We start from the raw sequence: 12071 nt of genomic DNA, 5'->3' as shown, positions 1-12071 counted from the left end.
GTGTGTGTGTGTGTGTGTGTGTGTGTGTGTGTGTGTGTGTGAAAGGGTGTGTACTTGGCACAGTGCACTGTGGAGGTCGGAGGTCAACCCTGGGTGTTGATTGGTCGGTCTTTGCCTTCCCCCTGGTTTGAGGCTGGGTCCTTTTGGTTATTTGCTGATGTACTTGGTAGTCCAGGCTACTTGACCCATGAGCTTCTAGGGAATTCTCCTGTCTCCACCTTTCATCTCAACACAAAGACCCGAGTTCGATACTCAAGAAACCACATGGAAAAAGCTGGGTGTGGTCTGTTCCTACAACCCAGGGATGGGGAGGCAGATAGAATCACAGAGGCTTGCAGCTGGAGTAGCCCAGCCAGTGAGCTCCAGATACATTAAGAGGCTCTCTCTCAGTAAGATGGGAAGGAGACTGAGGTACACACAAATGTTCATATGCATATGTATATGCCTTTATGCACATACATGCATGCACACAGGCATGCCCGGCTTTCCCCACTGCTTTAGCCCTGACCTAACCTGGTCATATTCTCAGATCTAAGGCTCTCCTCTCCTTCTCTTCTACCTGCAGCTCCTTCCGGCCGCATGTCCGTTCTTAAGAACCTGCAGAGCCTGGACCCCAGCCATAGAATAAGTGACCGGGACTACATGGGCTGGATGGATTTTGGCCGGCGCAGTGCCGAGGACTACGAATACCCATCGTAGCGGGCCAGCGTCTCGGTGATGCTTGGAGGAGGTGGAATGAGGAAACAACCACGCGTACGACCCCTCGCCCCTAATGTCTGACGTTTTGAGTATCTATTTATTAAGTCCCCACTGTGAAATCTGTCCAGAGTGCGCACTGCAGCCATCCCTCAGCCTAGCTGTGCGGTTGGAAGGCAGTGTCTCCTTCAGTGACTCCCAGACCGAATGTTGCTAAGCTATTAAAGAGATTTCCTTCTGCCCCTCATTCATTGTGTCCAGTGGGAGTTTCCAGACCGGACAAGGAGGGGAGCCTGGTACACGATATCAACAGACGAAGCCTTGCAATAAATAGATGGTTCCAGAAATGGTTTGGGGCATGAGTGCAGGGCACGGAGCTGGCCTCCCCCATAAGTGCATGGTGGCCAGTGGGAGTACCCTTGGGTTCAGCTCCCGGGCCCACCCTTGGCTATACTGATGCTGATCTCTTCTTACAGCCCTCCCACCCCAAGATTTCTCTAGGGTTCTCTCAGCTTTTAATAAGTTACAGAGCAATGGTCGCCCCATAGTTTGTCTTCTACAGACCAGGGATGAGCCCTGAAAGGTAGAAATGGATGACCCCATGCCCCAGCTGGTGAGTCGCAGATTTGAATACTGGTGCACCCAGATGAGTAGGATTCCATTACCCAACACCCTCAAACTATAGAGAGGAGGGAATCACCAGGGGATCGGATGAACTGCGCGTTCAGACTCAGCCAGTCAAGGCACACGTCCAAGCCGACTCTCGGGCGACTCCTACTGGCCACAGACTATCTTAGACTTCTATTGATGTAGTGCCATGCCTAGGCTGGGCCACTAGTCCTGGGGAATCCATACCTATTCTGCCACAATCAAAGAGGACACTGATGTACCAGAGAAATGATTCTATCCTCACCTAGCTTGGTGGCTTTATCAGGGTTACCTAAAGCAGCACAGCCCAACATGGGCGGCAGCTCGCGAAAGCTGCGTCTTCAGAGCTCCCTGCACAATTTGCAGGCAACTCCACGGAAGAGTCTCCTCTGACACTTATAAAAACCATTGACCAGTTTTATAATCGGGGGTGGGGGATTGTTTCCCGTGAGTTTCATAGGCCTGGTGAGTCTCCCTGTCCCCTTGAGGAAGAAATGTTTAATCTAGAGGAAACAGTTATACAACAGCCTGTGACGGCTTGCCTTTAGCCCTGTCACACTGCAGTCAGTCAGAGGGCATGATGGGAAGACTCCTCCTGCCATCCAGAGCTGAATCTGTTCATTCTCTGTGGGCATCAGCAAAGGGATCTAGACCACAGAGACGATCTAAGAACCATCACCCACAGTGCAGCTTCTCCTGATCAAGGCCTACAGGACAGGGATGCACAAATGGGACATATATTGAAAGCCACATTTTCCAATCTATGTCACGTTCAGCAAGCCCACCCTGGCCCACCTTCACCCACTGGGATCCTCAGCTTTTCTTCAGTGGTAGAAAAGGCATTCTTAGTCCTCCTGATGACCTCAAGGAAACACGGTCAGAGCAATCTGTAACCTGAGCACAAGTTAGAATTCAGTGTAAAATTAAGATGCCAAGTACATATCACAATGCACTGTCACCTCCTAGGGTTCTCACTCCATTTGGTTTGACAATCTGCTCTCTGAGACTGCCCCGGATATTAGGTATCCGATTCCCATTTGTGATAGTAACTTGGTAATTTGATAACTTGACTGGATTTAGGGGCAGCTAGGAGACACACCTCTAGCTGTGTATTTCCAGAGAAGAGCAACTGAAGACAGAAGAACCACCTAAACATGTGGCACCATCCGTGGGCTAGGATCCCAAGCTGAACAAAGGGAGAGAGCAAGCTGGACACCAGCATCCACTTCTCTACTTCCTGATGCTCCCATCATCCTCTCTGTCGAACACGGTAGACTGTATCCCTCTAAACCTCGAGCCAACCTAAATCCTTTCTCCCTGAAGTTGCTCTGGTCGCAGAGAAGGGACTAGTAACTAACATACCATGAGTCATTCAAAAACATCTGTAGGCCCGTGCTTTTAGCACACCACCAAGCATGGCTCATGCTTTTAGCACACCACCAAGTGTGGGGTGGGGTGGGAGAGTACACCCTGTGTGTCAATGTGCGTGAGGATAGGGATGGGGTGGGTGAAGGACGCAGAACTGAACACAAAGCCAACAGTACCCAAGGAATGAAGACCAGATCTGAATTAGTGGCTTTTGAATTGCCAAGCATGTGGGCACTAAGTTTTCAAGGATTCCTAGAAATATAAAACCCATGCACCTTGGTGACGCTGTTTGACTTATTCTTTAATAAAGAACCTGTAGGAAACACAGTCATCTAAAAGGACAAGAGACATACAGACGATGAGGGGTGGCTCTCATGTCAATAAGACCAACAAAGTCAACAATCTGTCCCCAGAACACGGGTGAGCTGTATTTTTGGATATTTCCCATTATGCCTCTCCAGACACATCAGTAGGCTCTAGCAGAGAGCTGACAGTGTCTGGATTCAAGGACTGGTGCTGGTGGTACCAAACACCAGCTCCACAGAAGGACTCGGTATACTGGTGTCTTTTCTCCCAGTTCAAGGACTTAGCCCCTTGGGTGGAGTAGCCGTGGTAGCAGGCAGCAGAAGGTGGCTGGTCACATGGTATCTACAGTCAAGAAGCAGAGAGATACGGGCCCATGTTCAGCTTTCTCCTTTTTATTCATTCAGGGCCCTGGTCTGTGGGATGGTGCCACCCACAGTTAGGGTAGATTTTTCTCTCTTCTGTTGAGTCTTTCTAAAAACATCCTCAGAGACATAGCAGAGCTGTCTCTTCTAGGCGGCTTTAAATCTCATCAAACTGACAAGAGCAGATGCCTCATGTGCCAAAGGAAAGATTCTTAATCTCTCAACTTCATTCCTAGGGACGTTCGATATTTTTCCCTGGCACCTTTGAATCATTGCTCATCCTGGAGGTAAATACAGCAGAAACCAGGCAAAGAGAGAGCTGTGGCCTCACTAATTTCCCCTGGGCTCTAGATTCTACGAATATTTGTTATCAAATGTGAAAAGGATTTGCTGTGTCTTTCTTCTGCTCTGAGCTACAGCATCTGCTCCAGATTCCCCATCACTTCCTGGATCCCACTGGACAGAGATCACACCCCCCCAGTAGTATCACCTCCACTCATTCCTGAGTCTGACCTTGCCCCTCACCCCTCACCCCCACACCGCCCCCAAAACACTAAACTTAGTTCTGACTTATCTTCCCCGAAAAACTTGGCTGGATCTTCCTGATCCTTCAGCTCTGCCTCACCCACTGACCCATCCTCTCTAACTTCTTTGCTTTGCCTCCCTCCTTATCGCCTCTCAGAATCGCACTGTATATTAAATGCTTACTTGTTCTCTCTCGCCTACTAGGACGTCGGTCCCATAAGGGCAGGCTTTCGTCTGTTTCATTTAATTTCCACACTTATCACAGTGTCTGGACTCAATAAATATTTGTATAATGGATTAGTCAGCAAAGGAAAGTGTCTCAGATCCCTTCCAACAAGGTTGCAGATCAGTTCCAGAAGCAATTTCATCAGGAAAGTAAAGCACACAGAGGGGCATGATCAAGTCCTTCCAAGCCAGCACAGGAAGCTGAAAGGCAGGCTATCACACAGATGTCATGCATGAGGGACGTGCACCGAGTGACAGAGTATTAAACTACACCCACCCCTCCCCCTCACACACAGCCTCAGTTCTTCTCCAGTCAAAACCCAGACAGGGAGCCAGTGAGATGGCTCAGGAAGTAAGGTTGCTTGCTACCAAACCCGATGGCATGGACTCCATATCTAGGGGCCCACAGGGTGGACAGAGAGAATTGACTCCCATGAGCTGTTCTCCACATACACACCATACCATGTGTGCACCCTCAAAATAATAAGCTAAGGAATTCATATTGTACAATTGATTTTTTAAATCTTAGAAAATATTGATAATATTAGAGGGAGAAAAGGAACACATTGATGATTTTTCAGTGGGCTTTCTCAAGTATATTAAAGATGTGAAAACTGTCTAGGTAGCTGCTGGCACAGGTCTGAAATTCTAGCTACTTGGGAGGCTGAGGCAGGAGGATTATGAGTTCAAGGCAACTTAGCAGCAAAACTGTGTCTCAAAGTAAAAAGTAAAGAGAAAGCCAGAGATGTAGCTAAGTAATAGAGCATTTAGCATAGGTAAGGTCTGGATTCCATCCTCAACACCACCAACACACACACACACACACACACACACACACACACACACCATTCTCGCACAATCACACAGACATACGCACAATCACACCCCCACTCATACACACATTCACACACTTACACATAATGCATTCACACACTCAACACACAAACATATGAACACACACACACCACTCACACTCACTCACATAGACTCACACAGACACACAATACATTCACACACACATACACTCACATACATAACACACACACCACTCACACTTGCTCACATAGACTCATTCACACAAACCCACACAATACATTCACATATTCACACACACACACACAGTCACATACACAACACACACCACTCACACTCATTCACATAGACACACATAATACATTCACACATTCACACACACACAGTCACATACACACTCATGCTCTCACATTCTGAGGGGTGCATTTGCTCATTAGATAGATCACTTTAAAGTTCTTCTTTAAAGGCCTTCAGAGTTCCAGTGTGAGGAGCGGGTTTGGCTGCGGCCCCTAGATGGCACCCGGGACTGCTGCCAAGTCTAACAGCTAACAACTGACTTCCTCATATCCCTCAAGATAGCCATGTCCGTTAAACTGCACTGCAGATGCACCACGATGAAAGATCAGATGATGTGACAAATGTAGTCCTGTGCCAATGAACTGTGCCTACGTGGAATAGGGTGATGGGGAGTGGACTAGAGGGTATAAAAGGGGATGGCCAAGAGAGGTCGGGGGATCTTTTTAGTGCACATAGTTATGTTCCTGAATAAACTGCTTTGAGAAGGACATTGGTTTCGTCGCTTCTTTTCTGCTGGTCGGAGACGGTAGCGACAAATGGTGGCCCGTACGGGGACAGCCAACGACGTGGACCATAGAGTACTAGGGCTGAGTGGCAAGGCCAGGAGCGAGTATGCACCCCAAGGACAGTGCGGCGGAGCCCAGTCTGGAGGAGTTGGCAGGCGATCACGGCGACGCGAGCCCAGGGATCCGCAAAGAAGAAATTAGTGAGATCAAGGAAACATGTGTGGGTCCTTGCACAACATCCTGCCCAAGTCAGCAGCAACCAAGCGGTGACAACAGGTCAGAGGGCCTCTGCGCCCACTCGAGAGATGACAGAGATGATCAAGGCCCCAGGATGACAAAACAGTTCCTTCAAAAGCTCTACAAGCAGCACAGGCTGTACATCACCTCTGCCCTGAATGACACCCTGTATTTGCACTTTAAGGGCTTTGACTGCATTGAGAACCTGGAGGAGTACACAGGCCTGCGCTGCCTCTGGCTGGAGTGCAATGGCATCCAGAGGATCGAGAATCTGCAGGCCCAGAGCGAGCTGCACTGCCTCTTCCTGCAAGTGAACTTATTGCACAAAATCGAGAACCTGGAGCCCCTCCAGAAGCTGGATGCCCTCAACCTGAGCAACAACTACATCAAGACCATCAAGAACCTCTCCTGCCTCCCTGTCCTGAACACACTGCAAATGGCCCACAACCGCCTGGAGACAGTGGCCGACATTGAGCACCTCAGGGAATGTCTGCGACTCTGTGTCCTCTGCCTCTCCCACAATGCGCTGAGTGACCCTGAGATCCTGTGTGTGCTTGAGAGCATGCCCTGTCTGCGTGTGCTGAACCTGATGGGAAACCCAGTGACCAAACACATCCCTAACTACCACAGGACGGTCACTGTTCGTCTGAAGCACTTGACTTATCTGGATGACAGGCCAGTTTTCCCCAAGGACAGGGCATGTGCAAAGGCATGGGCCCAAGGTGGGTATGCCGCCGAGAAGGAAGAGTGTGGCCAGTGGGAGAGCAGGGAACACAAGAAGATAACAGACAGCCTGGAAGCCTTGGCCACGATCAAGCGGCGGGCTGAGGAGCGGAAGAAGGCAAGAGACAGAGGGAAGACACCCCTGCCAGAGAGCGAGGAGAGTATCCCCACCAGCCCAGAGGCTGAGGAAAAGCCACCCATGGGGGAAACCCAGAAGAAGATGGAGTTGTTTGTGGAGGAGAGCTTTGAAGCCAAAGATGAACTGTTTCCAGAGACGCCAGGAGGAGAGGGCCTGACTGTGGTGGTGGTGAATGGGGCAGTGGAAGATCCAGACCTGTGTGGGAGCCTGGCTCACACCCAGGTACCTATGGTGGTCACCCCTGAAGAGTCCACATCTCCAGTGGCAGCTACTGATGGGGCCAGAGCTGAAGACACAGAGGCCATTGCCATAGAGATCAAGGAGAGGCTTTTCATCGATGACCTTCCTGACTTGGAAGATGTTGATGGTACAGATGTGTCTGCGGAAGACCAGATAAAGGAGACAGACATCCTGAAAATCCAGGCCATTTCCAACTTGAGTGACGACAGTGACCTGGAGCTGGATGAGCTGTCCCTCTCCATGTCTGAGGGCACTCCCACAGGCACCACAGGCGCCCTCTCACACATATTTGCCATCTCCAAGGGCCCCTCAACGGCAACTATGGTGCCTTTCGCAGACATATGTAATCCAACAGCAACAACGGACTTAGAAAGCCAAGGTCAAGACTGCAGTGCAACACCATCCTCACGCCCCCTCATCCAGGAGCTCAATGATGAGCTGCCAGAGGAAGCATCAAACCAGTAGTCACTGCCGCCCCAAACCTGTGCAAGTGACCCTGCACTTGCCCAGCCTAGTGAAGATGGAGACAGTGACAGCCAGCTTCCCACAGCCACTCCGCTGGGGGATGGAACAGAGAAAGAAGCACAGTGTCCGGTGTGCCCGAAGGAGTCCAGCACCCGGGTAGGCCTGGAAGATATTGAATTTGGCTTGGACTGAACCCCGAGGCAGTCTACACTGTTGGGCTAGTGGTGGCGCAGCAGATGCAGGGCACCCTCTCCCGTGCATCACTGTGCTCTGGCAGCCTGCAAGGCAGGTGCTGTGAAGCTACACCAGTGTGCCTTGTACCCATCACGTCGGTCTCCCCTGGTTACAGATCCCACAAGAACATAAACACTTTAAGACATACACAGTCAGCACATTATTGGACTCCAGTCAGACTCTCTTCTGGTGAGGTCAGAAACCCCACCGCACTGTACTGTGTGTGTCCCCAAGGGACCCGCAGGTGCTGACGAAAAGAAGAAAAAAGAAAAAAAGAAAAGAAAGAAAAAGCAGAAATGCTGTTCGGTTGGCTAAGAAGAAAGAAGATATTCATACAGAGCAGAGCATCTGCATCCAGTCTGCAGAAAGATGACGATGACTCTGCGGCATATGTATGTGTTAGTGTGTGTTTGTGCACGCACGCACGCTGTTTTGGTGTGTTACCTGTTACAAATAAGTCAAGTTCCCAGGGTTATGGGATGGAGTTATAAGTTAAGCTCTTCGTATAGAGACAAGTTAAACTCCCGCATTAAAGGAAGAAATTTAAAAGGATCCCGGTAAAGGGAAAAATTTAAAAGGATCCCGGTAAAGGGAGGAATTTAAAAGGATCCCAGAGCAGGGACGAATTTTGAAAGTTCCTGGATTGGGACTATAAGGTTCTCAGATTGAGACTATATAAAGTTCCCGGATTGGGACAATTAAGGAAAGTTCCCGGATTGGGACTATAAACCTCCTGGATTTTTGGGACAAGTTAGTCAAGGTTCTCGGCACAGAGACAAACTTGAAAGTGACCAGCAGGGTAAGCTCACAGTAAGTGAGACTTACAACCCCAGGAGTTGGGAAAAGATTTTTCGGGGATGGTACCTCCCTTTTTCTTCATAGTTACCTTTTCTTTTTAGTTAGCAATAGGCTTCATAGTAATAGGACCTTTTCTTTATAGTTAGTGATAGGACTAGTTCTTAGAATGTTTGAGGGCAACCTAAGACAGGCATTCTCTCTGCCAAATTAAAGAATAAGGGGGAGATGTGAGGAGCGGGTTTGGCTGCGGCTCCTAGATGGCACCCGGGACTGCTGCCAAGTCTAACGGCTAACAACTGACTTCCTCATATCCCTCAAGATAGCCATGTCCGTTAAACTGCACTGCAGAGATGCACCACAACAAAAGATCAGATGATGTGACGAATGTAGTCCTGTGCCAATGAACTGTGCCTACGTGGAATAGGGTGATGGGGAGTGGACTAGAGGGTATAAAAGGGGATGGCCAAGAGAGGTCGGGGGATCTTTTTAGTGCACATAGTTATGTTCCTGAATAAACTACTTTGAGGAGGACATCGGTTTTATCGCTTCTTTTCTACTGGTCAGAGACGGTAGCGACATTCCAGCATCTCTGAAATCTGACCAGCTGAATCTGTTGAGTTTCTTGTCCTAGGAGAAGTAACCACTTCATGGTACTTTGTATTCAGGGGACATTTGACATGTGCCCTAGACAACGTGAGCATTCCCCTGAGGCCCTGAACCTTGTTGGTATCTTAGAATGTGTTGGCATTTTTGCTTTAGTGGGTTATCAGCTCAGTTACGTCTGCACAAGTTTCACCACCTTTTGGCCATGCCCATGTCAGTCTGTGGGAAGAGAGTAAAGGCTGCCCCTGGGCCTCCTTTCTGTGCCCAGTGGCCAATCTGGGAACTGATTCATCTGAGACCACAGTCATCAGAGCCTTTGGTGGGGGAATGAGAGAGACTGGCAAACATTGTGTGCACGTGCAAAATTATCTCGAGACAAACTTAAATGATGGTAATGATGACAATATTAATAAAGGAGACTTTCCAAAGAGTATTAAAGTTGAGGAGGACCTACCCTGGATGTTGTGGTATTCACGCAAGCACTGGGATTCCGGGCTGAATAAGAGAGGAAGAAGGAAGCTGGTCAGGCACTACATACCCCTTTCTCGGCTTCCTGGTCCACCAAGATGAGAGCCACCAGCTCCCCACCCCCTCTCCCGCCTTGCTTTCTTCACTGCAACAGACAACCACCTGTCTTCTTCCCACACTGTGGGAAGCGACTGTGGTGGTTTGAATAGAAATGGTCCCCATGGGCACTTACATGTGAAATCTTGATCACAGGGAACGACACTATTAGGAGGTGTGGCCTTGTTGGAGGAAGTGTGTCACTGGAGTGGGCTTTGAGGTTTCAAAAGCTCAAGCCAACCCCCATATCTTTCTCTTTCCTGCTGCCTGCTTATCCAGGCAAAGAACTCCCAAATACTGTGTCTGCCTGTGAGCTGTCATACTCCCCCACCATGATGATAATGAGCTGAACCTCTGAAACTGTAGGCAAGTCCCAATGAAAACTTTCTTTCTTAAGAGTTGTTGTCACGGTGTCTCTTCATAGCAGTAGAACCCGGACTAAGATACTGACCATTGCAATATCCAGTAACTGCTGCATGAATCATATCCCTGATGGGGAAGCTTCAGATTCTGTAACTTACCCATGAGCCCTGAGTGGATCTTTACACATTCTGTTCAGGTTGCTGAAGTCTCTCTGTGAGACCACGTTGAAATCTGTAGGATTTTCTCTCCTTTGTTATTCAACCAACTGAAATTTTGAGATAATTAAATTATCTTATATTATAAGTTTGTGGAATTATCTTTTTAATGAGTGATTTTTCATTCTGTCTCTGAGCTTTTAATGTGACTACCAAAAGGAATGAATTTGGAAGATTACCCAATCACCAGAAAGCAAATAAAGATGGCTGTCAAATAAAATGCTTTCCGTATAATTAAACCAAAGGGGGAGGGGTATCCAAAGAACTCTTCAAGATATTTTGAAGACAACTTGGTAACCATGGTTACTTCTAATTAGCGAGCCAGCATCCTCTGCCTTCCAGATCTGAGTAGAGGAAAAGTGGAAGGAAAAACAATTCCAGAAAAGTGAAAATGTTAAGTTCCGCCAGCGCATCCACGGTTGTGTTTAGAGCATAAAAACAGAGTGGAGAATTTGCTGCTGGCAAGCTGGCTGCTCCCCCCCCCCTTCACCTTTGCCCCTGCCTCACAGGGAGCCTTAACCACTAACCACAGCCTGGGATGTCTACAAAGACTCCTTGGAAGAAGTAGCACCAGGGGCCAGAGCCCAAACTGGCAGAATTAAGGTGTCAACCTCGAACAAACCTAGAGTCACCAAGGAGGGAACATCAGTCATGAGACTGGACTGTGGGCAAGTCTGTGAAGCTTTTGACTGAGGACTGACGTAAGAGAGCCCAGACCACTGTGGGTGGTGCCAGCCCTGGATGGGTGTGTCTGGTCTATATAACAAAGCGAGCCATAGAGGGATCCAGTAAGCGGGGTTCCCCCATCTGCTTCGGTCCTGTCTCCTGCCTCCTATCTCATCCCCAAGTGGCTTAGGTCACGTTGTCTTTCATCCCAACAGAAAGAGAACTTGAACAGGATAAGTCTTGAGTGCTCGGGGTCCTCCTTCTGTAGTAGGTTCCGTACTGTTCTGGACAGTAGGAAAATGGCACACCTGGCTGTCACAAGCACCCAGCAGGAACTTGATTACCTGGATTGGGACTTGAGCAGAGAGGAACACTGGGAAAGAAACTGTCCTGGAGTCTGATTCAGATTTCCTCAGAGAGAGGGGTAACACACAAGCACACACACACACACACACACACACATATGTACACACACAGGCACACACATACACACACAGGCACACACATACACACACAGGCACACACATAAGCACACACACATGCACACACACGTACACATGCACTCAAGCATACAAGCACACATGCACATCATGTCCACACATAAAACACACACTGCACACATTTGTCCCTGGAGTCTTTTCCTGGCACTCAGACCATCTTAAAGTTCCATCTTCCACCTGAACAAGCCCACAGCTGAGTCCAGGAGGGTGCAAGAGTCCAGGAGTGTGCAAGGCTCCTGAGTCTCTGGGGCTTTCTCTACTTCCAGGAAGAAAGATTTCATTTACCAGGAATGAAAGAATGAGCCAGGTTTCCAGGCCACACTGGCCATAGCGGTCAGACAACATGGCTATTGTCAGCCTCTGTCTGGGAAAGAAACCTGAGATGGAAGCCAGGCACTATGACCTTTGGCCTGAACATCAACCAGCTGAGCCTGTTATTTATTCTTCCCACCTATTTATTCAAATGCTATTTACTGGTCTGGGGGTCCAGTGCCTGCCTCACAAGTATGAGGAACTGAGTTCAAATCCTTAGTTCCCATATAAAAGCTGAACATGGCAGCAGAAGCCTAACCTCAGTG

General features: G+C 48.8%; 1 protein-coding gene and 1 pseudogene across 1 annotated transcript in view; both read left to right on the top strand.

Moving 5' to 3' along the window:
* Positions 1-943, top strand: part of Cck (cholecystokinin) — a 5881-nt gene extending 4938 nt beyond the window's left edge. The window contains exon 3 of the mRNA XM_021207956.2: positions 566-943. Coding sequence (XP_021063615.1) covers positions 566-699 — 134 coding nt within the window. The 3' untranslated portion in view covers positions 700-943. The remainder of the gene's footprint in view (positions 1-565) is intronic.
* Positions 944-5852: 4909 nt separating this feature from the next.
* On the top strand, positions 5853-7742 carry LOC110328457 (annotated as a pseudogene).
* Positions 7743-12071: the final 4329 nt, after the last annotated feature.

The sequence above is a fragment of the Mus pahari genome, chromosome 10 (assembly GCF_900095145.1).
Source record: "Mus pahari chromosome 10, PAHARI_EIJ_v1.1, whole genome shotgun sequence".
Classification (NCBI taxonomy): domain Eukaryota; kingdom Metazoa; phylum Chordata; class Mammalia; order Rodentia; family Muridae; genus Mus; species Mus pahari.
The sequence above is the reverse complement of the archived record's forward strand: the minus strand, read 5'-3'. Positions and strand labels throughout refer to the sequence as shown.